At 38.9% G+C, this 23,378-nt stretch overlaps 2 protein-coding genes across 3 annotated transcripts in view; both read left to right on the top strand.

Annotated features, from left to right (window-relative positions):
• prkcab (protein kinase C, alpha, b) overlaps positions 1–7,800 on the top strand; it is a 123,421-nt gene extending 115,621 nt beyond the window's left edge. For both annotated transcript variants that reach the window (XM_075453575.1, XM_075453574.1), the window contains 4 exons: positions 278–358; positions 1,858–1,965; positions 3,417–3,557; positions 5,407–7,800. In XM_075453575.1, the coding sequence (XP_075309690.1) occupies positions 278–358; positions 1,858–1,965; positions 3,417–3,557; positions 5,407–5,571 (495 nt within the window). In that variant the 3' untranslated portion in view covers positions 5,572–7,800. The remainder of the gene's footprint in view (positions 1–277; positions 359–1,857; positions 1,966–3,416; positions 3,558–5,406) is intronic.
• Positions 7,801–9,350: 1,550 nt separating this feature from the next.
• Positions 9,351–21,057, top strand: cacng5b (calcium channel, voltage-dependent, gamma subunit 5b). The gene is made up of 6 exons (XM_075454015.1): positions 9,351–9,579; positions 12,170–12,414; positions 14,305–14,391; positions 19,705–19,845; positions 19,949–20,094; positions 20,727–21,057. Exons 2-6 carry the CDS (start codon positions 12,219–12,221, stop codon positions 20,985–20,987), a joined length of 831 nt encoding a protein of 276 aa, XP_075310130.1. The 5' UTR covers positions 9,351–9,579; positions 12,170–12,218; the 3' UTR covers positions 20,988–21,057.
• Positions 21,058–23,378: the final 2,321 nt, after the last annotated feature.

Here is a 23,378-nt window from a genome sequence, read left to right as displayed (position 1 = left end):
TGTTCACTTTTTTTTTTATGATATCTGCACTTTAGCCGTCCCCGACTGTGTGCAACCCTGCTGTGTTCATCTTTTCTCGCCTGTAGTCGAACAATATCAGCAAAAAAAAAAGAAAAAGGACAGAAAATTACTTCGGAAGCAGACTAAATCTTTTCTTTCTTTCTTTTTAACTAATAAATTGCTTAATAATCATCCTTTTCTTTATAAAGAAATTTGGAAGTGAATGTGTTTAGGATTACTCTGTTTTTTGTTACCTTTTCTCTTGTTTATCTGTCAGATTATAGCATACCAGCCGTACGGAAAATCAGTGGACTGGTGGGCTTATGGAGTTCTCCTGTATGAGATGTTGGCCGGGCAGGTAATGTGTTGTGTTACTGTAACTGTTCTTTACGAAGGTTTAATATCACCTTTAAAGATACAACAGTTGTCAAAAAAAAATCTATTGTTTCGTCAAGTATTCTACCACTAAAACACTGACCACTCAATATTTCTATTTTCCTCTGTCTTATTATAAATTGAGTATCCGTTGTCCTCTCTTTCTTTAATATTCTTTATAGTTTGTAACATTGTGATCAGATAACCTGCCGGTAAAAAAAAAATCCCCAGTTGCAGCTCTGAATTAGTGAATGATGACAGTCATTGCTAGAGAAATTGGAATAATTAATCAGATCATTTAGTGAAGTAAAAATGCCAATATATCAAGGCAAAAATACTTAATTACAATTTAAAGTACAGGTATTTGTAAAGTGAATTAAAGTATTGAAGTTAAATTCTTTAGTGCATCTTGCTGACTTTTTCTGTGCTTGAGATCGTATATTGTGGTGTCTGAAGTCACAACCAATTCATAATCTACAAAAAGATTTTTAAAAATGAGAAAAAAAAACCCACCCCTGACTCTTAGACCTGAGGACACTTTGTGGACCTGAGGTCAAAGTAAAACAGAACGTGTTGTCCAGTCTCAATGTGGTATTTTGACCAAAGTATTTCACAGACATTTCATTAAGACCTCATCAAATTGTCTCAACTTGTTAAAAATGGCATAATATTTCGCCTGTAATGCATTTTATAATGTAATGCAATGTTGTGTGAAGATTGGAAAGCAATATCACTCTTTGGTTGAGGCAGTTAGCTTCTCCCAGCAAAATTAAATGTGAACCTGACTACAAACTACATTTCGAGGCCAGACATTTTAGAAACTACATGTGGTGTTGTGTTTTGGATTTTTTTGCATTTGTTTTTGCCCTTGTGCAGAATGATTATGTTTAGAGTGACTTGCAACTAAACCTGATAAAGATTTTACTTCAAGAACATTTTCCTCTGATTGGAGGTGTAAAGGAGCATGAAATAGAAAGGCTCAAAAGAAGTATAATGTTCTTCCTTCCTTGACATAACTGTGGGCCATGAAATAAGTAGTAGCTTATTTGACATGCCAATGAGTAATTACTACTGTTCTCCAAGACTTGCAAAAGAAAATAAAACGAGTTGTTTTCAGAAACTCAGTCTGGCTTCAGTAGCTAACTTAAGATGAAGGGTGAACAAAAACTTTCTGTCATTAACTCTATGATTAGTCATGGATGTGTGTGTCCACAACAAGCTATTGTGACCAACCTATGAAAAATTGAGATAAAGGTTTCACTTACATAATAATTCACCCAAAGAACAGCTGATTGACAGTTTTCCTGTCAACTCACAACTCACTGTTCTCAGTGCATCTACTGACAGTGATGCATTCTAACTCATTTGACACCACAGCAGCATCACTTTCACTTGCTGATGTTGTCATCTCCTTTTTTTTACCCTTGACAACCGGCAAATCACCATCACAATTGTGCCTCACTCTGCTTTTGTCCTCTTCAGCCACCATTTGACGGAGAGGACGAGGACGAGCTCTTCCAGTCGATCATGGAGCACAACGTGTCCTACCCCAAGTCCATGTCTAAAGAAGCTGTGTCAATCTGCAAGGGAGTAAGTGATGTTTGAAAGAGCCGAGAATCTCAACCCTCAGTTTGAGTGACATCTGAAAAAGACTTTGAATTAGAGAGCAAATATGTTCTGCTCAAAACAAAAATATCCACTCATGCTATCTCCTCTCCAGTTTGTATTTAATTATACACAAACATGACAAGCCAAAAGCCTCCTTCGGGGGCTCTCTAGTTGCTTTTTAAAGAGAGGCAGATGGAAAAAGCAAATTATCAAAGTAGCATTAGCACAGATTAGTTGTTTTTTTTTGTTCCACGTCCTCCACAATGTGAATTAAACTCAATGACCATAGTTTGTAAAACAGGATATTTGTTTTAAATGTATAAGTTAACAATGGTTATATCACCATAACATCATCAAGATCCTTGTCTCATGTCTTGTCCTCAAATATACAGCTCCTAATCAATGATCCCTTTTTTTGTACTTTGCCTATTTTCACACATTGGCCACACATGAGAATGGGAAGAGGAGGTTCGTTGCTTAGCTTTAATCTACTCATTAATCGGGGTGTGACGAATCATGGATGGAGACTTAGTGACTGACAAGACCCAGACAAGTATGAATGGTTTCCCTGTCTGCTCATTGACCCTGCATTTGAGTTTTATGTTTTATAATGACAATAAAAAATTTAGAAAATAATAATAATAATAATAATAATAATAATAATAAGATTGTAAACTTGATATCCTTTTTATTTTGTTTGCTTACAAGCATGTTTTACTATATCAGAATTTTAACCTGTAATAAACATTTTCTAAACTGAAAGGCTTCATTTCAAACATCATATATATACTCCCTGTTTGGAGAAAGCTTGCTTTTTCTATCAGTAAACAGCGTAACACAGAACTCGGCTCTACAGCAGGAAATAATATTGCACTGCACTTGAACACAGCACATTCACAGTTGAGTCACAGATTTCCACGGCTTTTCAAGAATGGCTCTTTATTTAGCGACCACATGTTCATCTCACATCTGAGGACCACTTTTGTGACATCATCACAGTGAAGCAGCATCATGGTTTTCATGATTAGGATTATTTACCAAGAAGGAAATGAGCTTTCAGAGTCAATTTACAAACCAGAGAGGATCGTATTAAGACTCAGGCACAGTCTGATGGAGTCTTTTAATAACGTATCCCCACCTTTATTTATTATGATATTACATCCTGAGGCTGCCTTCAGTCACGCAAAATATCATTCATCATTTCAGAGGTGACAAAAGAAATTATACCCCTGTTATTATTTGCCTCACATTTCATTTGCAACAACTGATGCATGGTTGAAATCAAAAGCGGCTGCTTGATCAAGAACAGAGTTGCGAAAAAGTAACGCTGCTCCAAGTGACTGTGAAGCAGGTTTAATGTTTAATGTAATTTTTTCCTGAAGCACCAAACTGCCTGTGTCAAATTCTCTTCTTCTTTCTCTATTTGTCACCAGCTGATGACCAAGCACCCATCAAAGCGTCTTGGCTGTGGCCCAGAGGGTGAGCGGGACATCAAAGAGCAGGCCTTCTTCAGACGTATTGACTGGGAACGCCTGGCCAACAAAGAGATCCAGCCGCCTTTTAAACCCAAAGTGGTGAGTAAAGTGTGTTTACTGCATGCAAAATATCTGCCATTTAAGAATTGCTGACATTAAAATGAATCTGTTTCCCCCTCTAACAGGGAAATATTTCACCACCATGCTTCACAGCAGTGTTATTTTCTTTTCAAACATGCCTTTACTCCTCTTTGCCATAAAATGTGGTCTTTAATTCGCCTCTCTAGACTTATCTCTTGACCTATTAGCAGGTCAAAGAAAGGTTTCTTGGTCTTTCAGACCTTGAGTAGACATCTGCAATTGCTTTTAAGTGCTGTGTCCTAATTACAGAACTTCAAACTAAGGAAACTGCTTGAAAACACTCCGTTATCTTCTTATAGCCTCCTGCTTTGTAGGCATCAATTATTCAACATTTAAGAGTGCTAGGCAGCTACTCAAAAAGAGCCCATGGATGTTGTATAGTTGGGCAAGGTTTTAGGAGTCTGAGAACTTTACAATGAGACATGGTGAAAATATTCAGATGGACACCATAGAGTTTCTTTCCCATTTTTACAGTTAAATCACACAAAACAAAATCAATACACTAATCTTGTCTAAAAATGTTTAAAGAGATGTCTTTAACTAGATTAGTTCATCTTCTACGCATTTAACTATTAAAGCAACAGCAATTTTGATCTTGGGTACTAATTTTTATAAAACCCATTCCTTCAGATCTATTTTTCCATTTGCAGAAAGAAATGTTGGATTATACCAGAAGCTAATAAACAGAAAACATCTAGCTTTGTGGTTTCTTCCTCACACATTCCTGTCCAGGTTTAACTAGATGTATGGCTTGGAGAATGTAGTGTGTGTCATTCTGCATCTCTGCTGAATAATTCAAATTATTCCTCAGACTGTTCCCAAAAGTATATGCACGAGTGGGTGTACATTGCATGTTTTTGTTGACCTTAATCTTCCACTAGTGTCATGGTTTACATGCTCTTAGCAGAGCTAAAGGCTGAATCCCAGCTGCACCCACCTGCTACGCTGCCACTAACATCTGCTCTTCATCCCACTGCGGACATCTGAACATTCTTCTCTCACCACAAATGCTCCTTTTCTCTTTACGGACCTCCATAGCCTCGCTCCCCTTGCTGCCCACAGCGCCTAAGGAACACAAGCACTGCAACCAAGGGTTTAATATAGCTTAGTAAAATCTGAGTTCCCTTTACTTCCACACAAAGGCCACAGTAAATGCAGGGTTACACAGCGGATGTATCCGTCTCCACTCACACAAGGGGGAGGAAAACATTGCTGAAAGCAAATGCATTTGTGTAGGGGCTCTGCATGGTGTATTACAGTTGTGAGCTCATATACTGCGTCATGAATTGGTCTGAAGGGACTGAGAAACAAAGATCCATCTCAGCCTTTATGGTTCAGCCTCTGTAATGTTATAGAGAAGCTGAAAACGTCTGACATGCTGATGCGTCTCCTGAGAAAATGCATCGTGCATCATTATGCAGGTGCTGAAATCCACTCTGAATTTCAGAGATGTTTTTGTTGTGTATTAGTGAGCGAATTGTACTCATACCCTTCCAAGTGCTGTGACTGTATTTATATACACAGCTGAATATATATGTGACACACGAGAGCCCCAAGCAGAGCCACACATGGCTGCTAATGACCTTCACTGTTGGTGCTCAGGGTTTGCTCCTAATCTAATTACAGCTTCTGCCTGGCTAAACATCGACGTTTTCCTACACCACCTTCCCTATGGGTCTGTTGTGAGGCTTTCTAATAAAAGACTCAAGAAGAAAATCTCATCATAAGGCAACAACTTGTTATAGCCTTTTGCCATCCAGCAATCAAAATAGCTTCCTTCATCTAACATTCTTCTCATCTCTTTCAGGGTGGCAAGGGAGCAGAGAACTTTGACAAGTTTTTTACACGCACCCAGCCCGTTCTGACCCCTCCGGACCAGCTGGTCATCTCCAACATCGACCAGAGCGAGTTTGCTGGCTTCTCCTTCATCAACCCTCAGTTTATCCATCCATCTCTGCACAGCGTGGTATGAGGAGGGAGCAAAGGGTGGAAATAAAAAAAGCATGACTCTTATTGAATACAAGATCCTTCCAATCCAAACATCCCGCTGTCAAAAGACTCATATTGTCCTCTAGTATTTTGCCTACTAGTTAACAATACCTGTGCACAGAAATGACTGAGGACAGAGGAGCAAAATGTAAAGAATGTTGCAGTAAGTACAATCTGAGGAGAGAGTCAAAAGTACATGGCACTGATATTTTAGCATCTCCTACTTTATTCTAAATCTGTAATTTCAAACCTACAGCTGTAGCTTTTCTCCAAACCTACAGCCTTTATTTTGTGAATGAATGTGTCTCATTATCAGTTACTATCTCTTTTGGTGTCAAACATCTGTTTTCTTTTACATTCCATTTATGTCCCCCATCTTACAACGCAACGAGGTGCAATCCACGACAAGAACGGAATATTACTTTCTGTTCTGTCCTGGCTTTACACGTGTATATTCTATTTCTACAAACAAAAAGAGGTAGTATACTGTTACATGAGTGCCAAAGTAGAGGTCGAAGAATACATTTCTATTGCAGTTCCTAAAGTCCTAGTAATGTTTTCCCCCTATGGCCTTTCCCACTGGTGTCAAGACACTAAAAGCCCTTAAACAGGGGCTGTTTATATCTGTTGTTTTGTAGGACGTGTAACTACAGTGTATCTAACTCAGCACGAAGAAGCTGATGCAAACTGTGTCACTGTTGCAAGCTATCCAGGCCTTTTCAGTCCAGCAGATGTCTCCTGCAGTGGATGAAGGTATGGTGTCGGGCCAGAGAACTGTGGATGAACGAGACAGTGTTCTTATGTACTAAGATGCTATTTCCATATGCACAAAGCAGATCTCTGTTGCATGCTTATTTTCTGACTCTGTATGAGCTGTAGAGTCTAGGATGCAGTACACGTGTAGTATCATTGTAAAGTTTAGTATTACGATATAAACTATGTTAATATATAATTGTTGTATGTTTATCTTGAAGAAAAGTTTCTAACTGGGAAATAGGTTTTTGTTCCTGTTTTATGTTCTTGTTTAACTCAACTTTTATGTCCAGAGATGTCTTACCCTCTATTGAAAGTCAACCTTTCTTTTTATTTGTGTAAATATGTTTCAAAGAGATGTTTCAAAAAGAGTTCTTGCAGATTTTATACTACAAACTGAATGTGCTTTTACTACCGTAGACAGTTTGAACATTTCTAAGTTGAGACTAGCCCTAAAAAGATATATATATATATATATATATATATATATATACACACATATAGATATATATATACATATATAAGTTTGGCTGAATCTTTGGTAGCTTTGTTATCAGCAAACCCTGTCATATGTACATCGAATAATGATCCATTGTTTTATACTACTCAGTGTCATATAGAGAATATGCAGCACTTACTGTGCGTGGATCGATCGAATGCCCTCTTGCCTTGGTCGTCTCAGGGCTGACTCCTTCTGTAACAAACTGGATTCAAAACTGTGTTAATGGTTTAAGGATTCCAGAGCCCCTTGTGGCCAAAACGTGTCCTTTCTTTATATATTGTGTGCATGCATGAGGCAAGGCTAGATCTAAGCATGAGAAAGACCCTTGCATGATACAGATATTCCCATCTTGTCGCGCAGAGTGAGATAACCAACCAGCATTGTGCGCTTTCCTGCTCATGTGTGTCCCCACTTGCTGTAATGTAGCCCAATCTGTTTAGCTAAAAAGATCAGTTATTAACAGGCAAGTGTGTATAAATTGCTTATGATGGCTTTTCGTTCACTGGTGCCAAACATTTTTTTCCCAGTGAAATTATTTCTTCTTTTTTTTCAACTGCAACATTACAGCAAGTTACAATAATAACAGCTTCAATGTTTTTTGTTTTTTTTAAAAAGCCAAAATTAGGAAGACCTTTCTTAACTTAAAAAATAGTTACGTAACATGCTGTTTAATTTTTCAGCTGTCACATATGTCTGGACCAAAATTAGATATTCAAGGTTAAACCGAATGTTTACATGTCTCACATTGAGAATCTATATCGGAGGAGAGAATGGGAAAAAAAAAAGAACAAACATTTAAACCCATTATAGAGATTATCAAATATCTGTTTTGTCAGGGTACAGAACCACTACAGGCTGCAGTTAGAGCCACATGGTTGTTTGTATGCGTTTCTTTCACTGCCCCTGCTTAGTTGACCTAATTCTTTTTGTCCATGTGTTAACTGTAGTATGACGGATAATGTGTATAAATAAAGTATGAAATATATATTACAGAATGCTGTGCTGCTCGTTTTTATTGTGGGAATCTTTTAGTTAATCTGAAATGTTGCTGTGAAAATAGTTACGCAGCATTACAGCTCTTGATATTCTACAACAAAGTATAAGAGTTTGTCAGATTACTCTTTTGACATGTTGTTCACATTCAGTACATCACGTTTTCAGATCTATACAATTCAAATACACGTGGATCATTTCATGTCGACTCAACCAGGGGTGCCATATGGATTTTTACCAATGCCATTATATTGTGTCACCTCCTGAGTGGACTAAGAACATCTAAGAGTGTCCAGGAATGTTGGAACGTTGGAAAGAAATCTTTGGGCCCTCTGGGTTGTAGGGTGGGGTCTTTGTGGATTGAGCTTGCTTTCATCAGATTGATATTCGGGGGGTTTGGAGGGCAGTTGAGCACCTTTGAGCATCTTTGCCGTTTTCATTGCGCCAGTCCTAAGTAGTTTTTGTGGGGCTCACTGCTGTCCTCCTTGAGGAAGCTGTGACTAGGAGAGTATGGTTGGCGTCTGGGGGGGGATGTGACTGGTCACCAAAAATGTTAAGGTAGGTTGCAAGTACCTCAGGTGGCATGTACATCGCAAATATTAGAACCATGCACTAATTTTTTATTAAGTTACAGCAACTTTTATGGACATTATTGAGCCACTTCACTGGTTAAATTGTAAATGTATTGTATACTCGTCATTTTGTGTGTTGGAGACAGATATGTACTTGACCTACAAGTCTCATGTTAGATTGGCGCATTTCAATGATTTCAAGCATGTAAAAAGTTACGAGTGAGTTTGCGCAGATTTCTAAAATCTAAAAAGATTTTTAGCTCCCACTTTTTCTCGTATCTGTGTAGTTTTAATGGAAATGTCCAAATGAGATTCAAACATTTTCTTGATATCATGAAATGGAAAAGGTCATTACAAACCCATTTTTTAAAAAAAAAAGGAAATCGAAAACAGAATTAAATTATGGCAGCAGCATCTCAGAAAAGTTGGGACTGAGGCAACGAAAGGCTGGAAAAGTAACTTAAAAGAAGCAGCTGGAATAAGGAGTTGCAACTGATGAGGTAAATTGGCAACAGTTCAGTTCACTGATTGGATGTAAAAGAGCACCTTAGATGGAAAGAGTCTAACCATTCTTCAGTGTTAAATAAAAGACTATTCCCATGCTTAGAGAAAGATGGCCTGATCTATCAATCTTGTGTCCTTCAATGTTCCATTATTGTTCCACAGCTTCTTGTAGCTGCCTCACTTCAGAGCAGCTGTCCTGGGTGCTGAAACACGCACTCAGTCGTGCTCCCACCACTTAAATGAATAGTACAGTGACTGGAATTAATATCTTCTCAAAACCTTTGATCCACCTTTAAAAAGGCATTTGCCTTCTGATGCAGTGATTTACACTTTAATTTGCTTCGTGTACTCAAACGCGCGGCGCTTCGCTGTAAAGTGACCGCGTGAACTAACTGTTCTCTGTCTCTCTCTGTCAGCATTTGCATTCAGGAGCTGAAATCAGGCAGCAGAGCAGCACCAGGCGTCTGCTTCACTTCTTCGTGTTTGACTGTAGCAGCGACACGCCGCGGCATCGTCGCCCTCCTTAAACCCCTCCGAAGGAATTTGTAGACAAATTCATCTCGTACAGCAGGATTTTCTGTCTCAAGACAAACAGCAGGGGGGGATCAATTTCATTCCCACATTGAGCGCAATTTTTTCCTGCAAGTGCCAGACGGATAACAAACAGGTAAGAGCAAACTACATTAAACGGAGTCAGCGACATTATTACTGCTGTTAAGTACATTTGGTACATATGTTCGCATTACTTACAATTGTATCACCTGCTGCCAACATGAACTACGAGCCTATTTCAATTCAGTTTCCTTCTTTTTAGGCAGATACACTATCAATCTATAGGGAATGTCAGGGATTAGCTCCTTTTTTTTAATGATAACACATTCAACATAAGACATTAAAGATCATCAGAAGAAAAAAAAGCATTTCAGTGTTTCAAGTGAGAGTTGTGAATTCTTTACAGTGAAATTACTGTTTTAATTCATTTGCAGGAATGTTACTCTGTAAATCTTCACACAAATGTTTAATATTGGAGTTAATGTTTCGGAACACTATGGCTCACTTGATGAAGTCACCTTCTAAGATATTAGTGACGTGGGAGCATTTCTGTTCTGTTTTTTGATCGTTTCATCATTGAGCTGCTGGCATACTATTTTCTACAGATTCCAGAAGTCACAAAACAACAACATTGAAATAACCCTGAAAGTTTTTTTTTATTCTGGAATGTACTTCAAGGCTAGAAAGTAAAAACTATACTGTACCACCATGCACACTTGCAGTCACGAAGAATCCCACTTTGTGTTTTCAGCTGCCAGTCACAACCACAGTGCCCACTAGCTTTCTAGAATTATAATAATAATCGACTGGTGAAGCAGTTCTTAATTGTTTCAAATAAAGACGCAACCGTCTGCCTAAATTTTACCTTTCTCATCAACATTAACCTTCCTTAACAGTGGCTTTTTCTAAGTTATTTTTCCTGAAGGAATTACCTTATTTCTACTCAAATAAATACCACTGGTGAGAATTCTGACTGTCTAGACTGTAGTTTAGAGTCCGAACAGGTAGTCCATGTTCCCAGTTGGAATCCATCTAGTGTCCTTTAACACCTGTCAGCACACAACTGTCCCTGTCAAAGTCATAAAATACTGATGATGTGTATGACCTTCAGTCAAGCTCATTATCAATATATATGGACTCATTCATAGTAAATTAAATGCATATTTTTGTTATTTTTGAGCATTTAATTAATAAAATATGATCTCCCTAAGCACAGCGCTCTTTAAGCAGCTTACATTGCAGCTGTATAGAAACCATCTTAATTTTGTTTTGAAAAACCTGCTTGTAGAAATCATATTCATGACTGTTGAACGCACGTTTGTATCCTGCAAAACAAGCAAATCACCCCTAAACATTTGGCTTCTTCCTGACAGTCTGACCTCTAGTTGACCTCGGTCACACTCACCACCCATTCACATGACTCCTCATTAGGATCTAAATCTTAAACTTGTCTCCTCAGATGACGCTCCCTATGTTACCAGTGAACCCAACCCACACCATGATTGTGAATGCTTTTATGATAACTTTTCCTCTGCAGCTGGATTCAGGGCTGTAAAATGTCAGTACAAGGTCCTGGATTTCAAGTACTGTGAGCATTTGTATTCACAGTCGAAGGCTGCAACACATTTCTTGTCCTTTAGTCTGGAGGCTCAGATAGCTGTAGTAATATGACTCACACTTCATTATTCTTTTTTTAGGCAGGTTGGATAGAGTTATACGGGACATGGGCTGAATTACAATTTATTGTCACTAACTGACAAAAAACAAGCCAAAAAAAAAAAAAAAAAAAAAATTATCAAAAAAATTAGCCCAGTCTTTCCCTCCTGTGCATGTGAGATGGAAATTAAGATGTAAAATTCATCAAACAAAGATATGATATAGTCTGTATTTATAATGTAAAATGCAGCCTGACATTTCATAAAGTGCTTTTTATGAGTACGAGTTTGACTCCAAAACTCAGGAAGCTTTCTGAATGAGTTTTTCAGTGGAGAATATCTCGATCTTAAGGTCTGTTTTCCATCCATTTCCACAGTAAATCTGATGTGGATGTACTTCTCTTCTTAGGATTTTGGTTCAAAACAAATAAAGCACAAAGGTAAAATATCTACATCCAGAAAATACTGTACTGTTCCTGAAAATTAGTCACATTTGACTGAGGGTTAGGGTTAGGAATTCCAAATCATTTAAGTGCTCCAGAACACATTAAAAGACTGGTGATTGTGGGGCGGTCGGTGGCATAGTGGGTTAAGCAGCCGCCCCATGTACAGAGGCTGCGGTCTTTGCTGCGGCTGGCCCTGGTTCGACTCCCGCACCGGGCAGCCCTGTGCTGCATATCTTCCCCATCTCTCTGCTTCCTGTCTCTCTCCAACTGTCCTATCATTGATTGAAGGCATAAAAAGCCCCCCAAAAAAAACAAAAAACTTGTGATTGTGAAGTAAATATCAATGCAAAACAAATTCACTCTTCATGTATTATTTTAGTTAATGTATTTACCTCTCCAACTGTGGTGGCTATCGCTATAAGAAAGTGTGGATACTGTATTTGTTTACAACTCCTCGTTCTACATTCTTATTTCATAGGACTTAAAAAAAAAAGGGTTCATCCCAATTATTTCTTTAATGCAAGATTTTGGACAAATTTCCATACCCATCTTGCTTTCAGTGTCTCATCACTAAACCCTCCTCCTTGTCACCTCTCTCCTCCAGGTTGCTCTGGCAACTTCCTCTTCATTTTAACCAACAGCTGCCTGGAGCCATGAGCGCATGCAGCAGGAAGGCATTGACTTTACTCAGCAGTGTCTTTGCAATCAGCGGCCTGGGGCTGCTGGGAGTGGCAGTGAGCACAGATTACTGGCTGTACCTGGAGGAGGGCGTCATTATGCCTCTGAACCAGAGCGTTGACATCAAGACTTCCCTGCACTCCGGCCTGTGGAGAGTCTGCTTTCTGGCTGGTTGGTACCACAGATTTCTGTGTGCTGCTGCAACTTGACAGTTAGTCATGTGTGAATCTGGACTGTGGCAAAGATAATGGCATTAGATTTTACAGTGTCACTTTCAAAGATGCTCATTCTATAACTGTTGCTGCAGAAGAGAGCCGATCCTGTCACACTGACATATCGTCACCGCAACCACCAGCTTCGACAGGCACACAAAATTACATTCACAACGACTTCATTAGCGAGTCTCTGTGCGTGTGTCTGAAAGAGGGGCTGTGACTAAGTGTGGAACTGAAGTTGCAAAGTGATAAGAGGAGCACTAGAAATACTGAGAGCAAGTCCTGAGCAGCTATGTGCGCACATGCACACACCAACAACCTTCAGAAACAGATGTCATCGTGCCACAGTGAGGATGATGCCAGCTGGTGTCTGTGTGACACTGACTGTGAAGCTCTCTTCACAGGATGTGATGTAACTCAGACGACTTTCAAAAAAAAAAAAAAAAAGAAAGAAAAGAGGTCGATGACAGAATGTAAGGTAAACTGGGCATCTGGAGCTGAAGGAGGGAAATCCATGTCAGTCAGTGACAGCTGGAAACAGCGGCTAAGATGTTAGCGCTTTATTGAGTACAGAGTAGAAATGCTTGTTCCTTTTTGGAAAGAGCATTTGTTATATTCATAGTTAGGAGTGGCTATTTTTTGGTCTCCTATTAGCTTAAGAGCACCTTGATTATAGATAACTATTGTCTTTTGCAGCATCGTATTCAATTTTTTATGCCTCAGCCTCTGTCTTGATTTGGACTAGATGCCACTGACAATTGATCATCCAGATAATTTACATTTTTAAACTTTGATACGATTTGCTAAACTTTTTGTCCAACTATGTTCACTAAAGATTTGTTCTATCTTCATTTAGACTACCAACAGGGTCAGGTTGTTTTCCGTCTTTTTGAAAGCTTAGCTTACCAGCTGTAGGCTTCGGGTCAGCCTTCTTTGTACCAAAATCAGTCAAAAGGTGAAAATGAATTAGTCAGTGAATAAATGAAAGCAAAGAAGAAAAAAACAAGAAGCTATGAAGCAGCTCATATAAACCAAAGTATAGATAATGTAAAACAATAATAAAAACAAAGAACAAAGGAAACCGACGAGTATCTCTGCAGTGAAGAGCAATCAGGCACAGGTATGGGAGAATCATGTGATTTAGAACAGGTGGTGAAATTTAAGGCAGGAAGTAAAACTAAATGGGATGCACAAGAAAAAAACGTTCTAAATTAAAATAGAAAATTAAAAAAAACAAAAATCTAAACATTTACCGCTGATAGTATGATCAGCTTGACTGTAAGAATAGGAGGAATAAATGTTACATAAACGACATAATCAAATTTGATCAGGTACTGAGAGAAATGTTTCATCCTAAATATATATATATATATATATATATATAAACAGAAATAGTTAAAAACAAAATGATAAAACATATTACAGATTTACAAAATATTAGCTCCCGAGTCAGCTGTTTGTACTGCAGATGTAAAGCTTTTTGTTCCGACAAATCATGAGTTGGGTTGTGCAATGCACTGTATAGTATGGATGTGATGGAAAACTGTTCATATTAATCCATGTGTGTTTTAGTAAATCCTATAAATCTCTAGATGTATTCACCCTGTGGTAAATAATCACACACTCAGATTAAACCACTGTCTATCCACAGTATTTCCACTTTTTCTCCATCTGTTATAGTTATCTGTTCTCACTGCTTGACCTTCAATTTTACCTGACTTGTTTTTGCAATTGAATATAATCGTCATCCATCTTTATAGAACTGTTGTGTTTTAGTCAGCCAGGCTAGAGCATGTCCCTCCTCTTTACATAATACATTTTCAGTCTCTGTCTCTTTCCTTTCCAGGTGATGAGTCGGGCCGCTGTTTTACCATAGAGTACATCATGCCTATGAACATCCAGCTGACGTCAGAGTCCACAGTGAACGTGCTCAGTGAGTTAAAACAACATAAACTGCAGCTTTGACTAGTTCCATTCAGAAATGTACCATCTGAAGGCAGTCAGAACAATAAGTCATCTGTCATGAGTCATCTGAAACCTTGTGTTCCTGCCAGGTTCTTTCCAGAATAGTTATTGCCTCTGAACAGACTATTCACATTGCAACTCCGTCAAAGTTCAATGTCAAAACTTAACCAAGGCATAATCACTCAAGTGATTCACTTTCATTAGCTCGAATTGTGCTGTGATGGTTTTCTTGTATGTCTGTGTGTGTGTGCGTGTGTGTGTGTGTGTGTGTGTGTGTGAAAAAAAATGCCAAAGGAGCAGACGTTAATCATCAGTCCAGAGTTCTCCCCTTGAGAACCAAATATAAAGGAAGACAGAGGCAATGTATATGACATATAACAAAAACAGTCTTTAATTGAAAGAAGGGAAACTCTTTCAAATCCTTTTTTCAGATGTCTTTTTCCTTGTGAAAAACTGAAGCGCATACATTTTTCTATCTTAAAACAGAGCTCATAAGTAATTTGATATGGTTAACCATATGGGTTTTTAAATAATTACATTTCTTGCAGTCATTTATATTAAACACACAACCATATTTGTAAGTACCATTTAAAGATCCACAAGGCCAAGTGTTTAGATTAACATGGGAAGAGATCTCTGCTGTAGCAGAGGGGATTTCTTGAAATTGATCTTGGGAGGAATGGGGAATGCTCTCCTTTTAATGAGATAAACACTCATATATTTGATCCCTTTTTTGGATTTTTTTTTAGAGAACTGGCAGGATTAATAGCTGAATAGAAGACCCAATAGATAATAAAAGTAGTGCAAAGCTAGGAATCCAAAAACAGTCATAGAAGTGGGTAAAGTCCAAACAGAGAACCATAAACAAAAGAGACCAAGAACGCAGAAGAAACCCAAGAGCAAGGAGGGTAACACTGATGAGACTCTGAAGGAGAACAAAGAAAACCCAGAAGAATTTATGTTGGGAGTGGTGATGTGTAAGTGATGGCAGGTGAGCTAAGTGGAAACAGGGAGCAGGTGGTGAGATGGCAAGCTGGGTAGCAAAATACAACAGTTGAGGGCATCTAGTGGCTGTGACAGATAACAACTGGGACTGAAATGAAGAACTAGTAATAAAACAAAACACACACACACACACAAGACATAAGGCTTTCAGATAGTAAAACAAAGAATGACGGTGAGAAACAAATGCAAGAAGAGAAGTCAATGCAGAGGTATTAGAGAAAAGGAATAGAATGCTAAATAACACAACAGGGGGTGACTGAAATGCATGAGAACAGAGAATCTAAAAAACAAAACTTAAAACCATGACAAGAGCTACACTTAATGTGTTTTGGTCCAAAACATTTTCTTTTGCTGAAAAAAAAAATACATTAACATTTTTTTATCCCCTCTATGCTGACCAGTCTGTCAAATCTTGATCCAGCTTGTCAAACTTGTGATCAGTGCCACAGATGTAGCTAAGATGTTGAAACCGGCAGAAAGAAATGTTATGATTAAGCCAGATGGAAACGATCTCCTTTTAGTACAGTATTTTTCAATCAGTTGCTTTTCTAAAATATTATGTCATAGAACTGGCCATCCTCAATTTTTAGAAATAGTCGGATCAAATATTATGTTTAAAATACTCAATGGACAATATTAGGTTTTTCTTGTAAGAAATAATAAAACAAGTAGAGGTTCTGAGCCAGTCCAGAGGTCCGTTTCACGTAGCAGGTTTAGTGAAAACTCTGAGTAGGTTAACCCTGAAATGAGGGAAACTCTGAGTTTTCCGTTTCACAAAGGGAGGTAACTCAACCCCGAGAAAGAGGGGTAACTCTAGCCTGTTTCACAAAGAGAGGTAACTTAACCTCTCGGTCAGTTACCGGAGTAACAGACTCTCTGAACCTAACCTGGTCGGGACCAGGTTTTATTCAAGAAACCTTGAGTTTCTTTCTGTCTCCGCCCTCTTTCAGCCACACACGACATTTGATTTCCTCATTCATTCAGTCAGCAGAGCGAGTTCTTCTACTTCTATAAGTCCTTAAGGCACAGTAGGAGGCGACTTTTTTCACGAACATGTCCTTTTGACAACGATCCCGTGGATGAAGGTGCAGCATTATTGCGCAGAGAATTAAATATTCGTCGGAGATGGTTATCAGACCGCGCATAGATTTTTGCATTTACAGACAATTATCTTTTTGAGCGGCACCATCAGAATGTGTTGGGACAAAAGAAAAAAAAGACATAAAAGACAAATAAATATTTGTATGAATAGGCTTAAAAAAGACATAGGCCTATTATATTTTATAAAGGCACTCGTGTCTTGGGGGTGGACTCCCTCCGGGGATTCCCTCAGCCACTGCCCTCCCGTTAGAGGTGGCGGTGCTGGGCACCACCCGTTTTACGGGCATCTGCCTTCTTCCTGTTGGCTCAGTAGAAGTCTGTGTTAGTTTAAATAGGCTTAATTATTTAACAGAACATGATATAGATGATGACTCTAAATTGTCCTTCGGAGTGACTGTGAGTGTGTATGGTTGTTTGTCTCGTTTGTCTCTATGTGGCCCTGTGATGGACTGGCGGCCTGTCCAGGGTGTACCCTGCCTCTTGCCCATTGACCGCTGGGATAGGCTCCAGCCCCCCCGCGACCCGACTGACGGATTCAGCGGTGCATAGATAATGGATGGATGGATGGTATAGATGAGAAGACATAGTTTATGTGTGTGAAAACAGCATTATGTTGGGAATAAAATAACTGCACAGTCAAATAGCCACTTAATATTTATTTTACAGTGTAAAACATGATCAAAATGAGGTACCTCCATGCCGAGGTCTCACCTGTTTGAACAATGTTTTTATATTTCATCTTAAACTGCTGCCAAGAGCGCTTCTCCCCTGCGGGATTGCACCTAAATGAAATAAATGAATGGGCTACCATTCAAGCAGTTTTCCCTGTAATATTATTGTGATTGCAAAGGACTACATTTAAACTTACACTTTTGCTGCTGCAGCGGTGTTGCACTTATTTATAAAAACGTATTGAAACTCGCCGTATGAGCGCATTAAGATTTCCAATTCGAGGTTGGTGAAAAACGTAGCCCCTCCTCTTCCCCGTTGCCAAGGTGACTCGTCGAATCGGGGCTCCATTGATGCTGGCTTTTTAAAGTTGTGGTGCACGCGCTAAACTCAAGGTGAACTTACTCAGAGTTGATTAACCTCACTCAAATCAGCGTTTCTGGAACCGAAAACTCAGGGTTTTCTATCTCAGAGTAGATCAACTCAGAGATCAGGAATAGACTCAGAGTTGGTTGAACCTGCTACGTGAAACGGACCTCAGACCAACAGGATGTCAGCAATCACTTACCCCCTCCATTTCATTTTGTTGCTAAAATGGTTGTGGTACATGAAATCCCTTTTTTGTAAACCTAAAAAGAAAATGGTTGAACCTGGAGCAAAACATGCCTCCCATAACAGTAGCCTTGTCTTAAACATCGAGATGTTATTCTTAAGAAGAAATGTTGCAAAGGCGTCAGTCCATTGTCATGGAATAGAGGGGAATCCTTACATAGGCAAAGTTGAGATAAAAGCTATATTAATATTAAGCCATTATAAAAATCTATGAACTGAGGGATCCATTGGATGATATGATAGAAGAGCGCTGAGATTATTGTGCATTTCAGCAAACTTGTAAAAGAAAAGTAGGGTCATGTAGATGTTAAGACTGCAAGAAATCATCTTTGCGTTTATTTCTCCTCTTGGCCTCCATAACCACTTTCCTTTCAACACACTGTTTGTGTTATCCAGGGGACTTCACCCTGACTAAAATATGCAGGGTTATATAACAGCATTGCGGCTTTATCAGTATATGTTTCATTGTCCATCACCACGACAATTCCTCATTTAACAGCTGGTTTTATGATTATAGACTCATTGTTGGCATAACAGTCCAGACATTGTAATGGGGATCTAGTAAAATTCTCTTCAACAGTCAATAATGACTCACTTGACCCATTTTTTTAGTAGAAATAGTGAGAGTGGCATTTGGACCGTAGACATGAAATTAGAATGAGGTCTGAAAGGACAGTTTGAGACAACAGTGATATCTCTTGGGGGGTTCTAGTACCTGTTCTATACTGATTTTTTTTTTCTATGATTGATTTTGTGGGTTTTATCTCTTACAAAAAAATTATTGGGAGGAGGTCCAGAATGCATTGAACATAGTGAAAGGAGAACACAGTCTGGTCTGGTCTGGTTTGGTTTGGTTATTCTTACCTTGGTTTAGTCTCTGTTCTGTGTTGGTTCAGCTCCTGTTTGAGTTTTAATATTTTGTTTGAGTTTTATTCTTTGTGTATTCTGTATTAGTTTTCAATTCTCTGATTGACATTGTCTTGTATGGTTATTTTTGCCACAAGAGTTTGTATTTTGTTTGTGTCCCATTTAGTTTTAAGCTTTTATTTCCCCAAGTCCTTAGTTTAGTGTCATCATGCATTTTAATGTGCATTCACGTTCATATTCAAGTTTCACTTGAGTTTGTAATCCTTGTTTGTTCTGTTCAGTTTCTATTCGTTTTCGTTTTCATTTTCTGGTTTGGTTTGGTTTGGTTTCCTACCATTGTCACTAAATATCCTCAGTTGTCCATGCCTGGTCCCTTATCTTGCCATCACGTGCTTCAGTTACTCACCTATTTCCACTCTACAGTCATCCATCCAGTCTTGAGTTATTCTCCAGCCTGTCCCATCATCATATCCTCTACCATGGGTCACAACATTCACAATGTTACCTTCTGATCCTTTTAATCATTACCCACCTGCAGTCACTCATGTAATTATCCCTCCCAGTATATATATATATATATATATATATATTTATTAGTTTTCAATTGTTCCTTGTCAGCCCCCTTTCAGTGCTTTTTGTTTCAAATAAAGTTGTTTTCATCACCTGCCTGCCTCTTGTGTTTGGGTTCAACTCGCCCTTCTTCTCTGGCCATGCATTGTGACCCAAAAAAAGAAAAGAAAAACAGGCAAGAATGTGACAAGAATAAAATTCGCTTGAAAATTCAATTAAAATAAAAAGACGTTTTGTGAAAAGTGAAAGTGTTTTTAGGAAAATGTCTTTAGCTCCTCCCAATTTAACTTTACAGGGCCTCTGTTAATAGATTGGCTTCTCGTTCAGATGTGTGCAGTCATCCTGCACTCATTGAATAGAGAGCATTAAGTCTATCTTAGATTTAAAAAGTGATCTGTATTGAGACCAATTATGTGTTATATGCACTTTGAGATTAAGCACCAACTGTCCTCGACAGACATGATCCGCTCAGCAACTCCATTCCCCCTGGTCAGCCTCTTTTTCATGTTCATCGGTTTTGTCCTCAACAACATCGGGCACGTCCGTCCTCACCGCACAATCCTGGCATTTGTCTCTGGAATCTTCTTCATCCTCTCAGGTGCGCAGATCTTTCCTTCTGAGTTATTTCTTGTTGTGTTCTTGTCTCCTCTGCTTTTCCTCTCTGTCTGTTTCCTTTGATGAACAATTTCTCTGCCTGACAGGTCTAGCTCTGGTGGTTGGTTTGGTGCTGTACATCTCCAGTATAAACGATGAGATGCTGAACAGGACCAAGAGCAGTGAAGCCTATTTTTCTTATAAGTATGGCTGGTCCTTTGCATTCGCTGCCCTCTCATTCCTGCTCACAGAGGTGAGACACCTACAATAAAAACAAGTGTGTTTGACTGCTGTGTATCTGTGCTGTGGTTTCTTCAAAATATTCAAACTGTTACAGATCAATAAAAACACACACACACACACACACACACACACACACACACACATATATATATATATATATATATATATATATGTACATACATGGCTCCTGTCAATCATCACTTTATATGTTTAGAGGTGGAACTTAGATTGATCTTTTAAAGTTTATCCCTAAAGGTTCCATTGACCTGAGTGTACTCACAATGAGTGTTTACTGTCCTCTGGTGGTCACGGGGATAAATAGCAGGTTTTAGATGTTTCCCTGCTTCAACGCACCTGAGTCAGATCGATGCCTCGTTAGCTGGTTTGTGCAGAAGTAAACAATCTTTTGAAGAGATCCATTTAATCTGAATCAGGTGTGTTAAAGCAGGGGAATAACTAAAACTTGCAGGACAGCGCCCCCTCAAGGACTGGACTTTGACATCCCTGATATAGGAAGACCAGCATATAAACAGCCCCAGTTCCTTGCCATCATAAGAGCCCGTAGTTGTTTATTATTTAATTTTTTTCTCATTTCAACATTTGTTCCACTGACTGTTTCAATTGGATCTTTCCTCACTGCAGAGTGCAGGAGTCATGTCCGTCTACCTGTTCATGAAGCGCTACACAGCAGAGGAGATCTACCAGCCTCGCCACCCCAATTTCTACCGCCCTCGCCTCAGCAACTGCTCCGACCACTCTGGGCAGTTCCTCCATCCAGAGGTCTGGTCACGTGGACGGAGCCCCTCAGACATCTCGAGCGAAACTTCCCTCCAGATGAGCACCAGCTACCCCGCCCTCCTCAAATGTCCTGATTACGACCAAGTTTCATCTTCGCCCTGCTGAGGGGTGGGTCCCCACAGGCCAAAAGATTACTTAAAGGGATAGTTCGCCTCTTTTGACATGAAGCTGTATGACATCCCATATTAGCAATATCATTTATGAACATTTTCTTACCCCCCGCTGCGTCCTGTGAGCGGAGTTCCAGCTGAGTTTTGGGGTCCACGAAGCTAGTCCGGCTAGTTGGCTGGGGCTTGAAAAATAAAGCGTTTTGCTTCTCAAAAAAGTATGCGTTCAAAAGAGTAATACATTTGCATCACAAAATCGTTTTGCATGAAAAAGTCAGACCTCACTTCGCTTGGCGCTATTTTTGCCTCCCTTGATATCAATGCGTCCAATGTAAAACTGTGTAGACCGAAGAGCAGACCGAGCAGTAAACACCGTAACAGGTGCAGCTATCGCTAGGTGGCTAGGGACTGCTCGGTCTGCTCTTCGGTCTGCACAGTTTTACATTGGACGCATTGATATCAAGGGAGGCAAAAATAGCGCCAAGCGAAGTGAGGTCTGACTTTTTCATGCAAAACGATTTTGTGATGCAAATGTATTACTCTTTTGAACGCATATTTTTTTGAGAAGCAAAACGCTTTATTTTTCAAGCCCCAGCCAACTAGCCGGACTAGCTTTGTGACCCCAAAACTCAGCTGGAACTCCGCTCACAGGACGCAGCGGGGGGTAAGTCAATGTTCATAAACGATATTGTTGGTATGGGATGTCATACAGCTTCATGTCAACAGAGGCGAACTATCCCTTTAAGGTTCTCATAGGGTCAAAAGGCCAGCACTGAGTTTCTTTTAAGGTAAAGTATTAAACTGTGAGTAAATATTTAACTGTGAGTTTGTGCCATTTTTACTGTGGCCAAAGGACGAGAGACATTTGTAGTCTTGTATCATGTCAGAAAAACATTTTGGGGGGAATTAAATGCAGTAGAAACTACAGTTTCTTTCTCAGTAGAAGCAAATTCTGCAGATTTTAAAGCTATGGTGTCATTAGTTTCTGCAAAGATCTTCGAAGGTTGAAGTCTGAATGTATTTCTTTTCAGATGGTATACTATAAAATGCCTTTGATTTAATTGTAACTGTGCATTTACCTTTCAGTGCCTCTTATTCTCTCTATTTTTGTGACGTCGTTGCTTCCTTTCTTGCAAAAAATAGACGTTTTAATGTTTCAGAATCTCTTTGTTCTGTCACTTGACTGTGACAATGTTCCTGTATCACTTTGCTGCAATAATTTAAGGCTGTTTCAGTGGTCAAAGATTAATTTCACGGATAAGAACAATCTTTATTTCCGGCGGGGAAACTTATTGCTAACCATGATGCACAGAGGCTAGAGCAGATGTCCCTTTTTTTTGTAAAGCTGGACTCACAGGTCACTCATCACAATGAGCAATGCGGTCAAAGTGAATGTAAAATGTCTTGTCTGTAACATTTTGTATTCATGTAATCCAACTTAATGCCTTTTTTTTTTTTTTTTTTTTTTTTTAGTTTTACATTGTTGGTTATTTTGTGGTATCTGCACCACAATCACACAGCCGTTGTTCTTGGCACCCCGGAAAAAGTAAATGAAAATAAAGTTGTTTGCATTAGATAAAGGTAACTCCTTTTTTTTCACAAAGCAGATACATCCCCTTATAAAGACAGTCAATTGTGATAAATTTACAAGAACAATCGCTGGTGTTTCTCTAGGATTTTACATCCAGCTGTGGTTGTTGTAGTCAGCATTTGTCAAGCAGATAGTGAATAACAGGCTCACGTCTTCAAAGAAAAGGAAACTTGAGACGTCCTGTTGGCAAACATCCAATCTATTAAAAAGTCAAATTACTGTCGAAATCATAGATATTTGTTTTATACAGCTATAGCGTTTATATGATATGTACAGATTTTCAACATTATATATTTTTTTCCCATGAAGATGATGCTGCATACTACGTGCTAATCTTTTGAGTGTTACTCATGGTGTAGCTACTCTACTGTATTATAAGGAGTTTTTCTTATGGCGAGGATTGACTTGTCAAATAAAATGTTGCCATCCCACAGAGGGAAGTTGTGCCCCGTTTGAAATTTTAGAGCTGTGATTCTAAATGTGTCCACTAGAATGCAGTGTTCATATTGTTTTAGACTGAAGATCTCTAGGAGTCACAGTTTGGTTTTGGAACATTTTGCACGGTAATAGTCATTAGTGATAGTGAAAATGACAACAATAAAATCCTCATAATCATAATGTCATTCTCTACACATTGTTTTTTTTTGTTTCACACAAAATTAAATGTGAATATGTCAATCAAGTGATGAATGTTCTTTTCAAATAAACTGTATCATTCCAAGTCTTTGCCATCATCCTGATTGAGTAGCTTAAACCCTCCAATGCAAGTTCTCACAATCTTCCAAAGCACAGTACTGT

The sequence above is a fragment of the Odontesthes bonariensis genome, chromosome 21 (assembly GCF_027942865.1).
Source record: "Odontesthes bonariensis isolate fOdoBon6 chromosome 21, fOdoBon6.hap1, whole genome shotgun sequence".
Lineage (NCBI taxonomy): Eukaryota > Metazoa > Chordata > Actinopteri > Atheriniformes > Atherinopsidae > Odontesthes > Odontesthes bonariensis.
The sequence above is the reverse complement of the archived record's forward strand: the minus strand, read 5'-3'. Positions and strand labels throughout refer to the sequence as shown.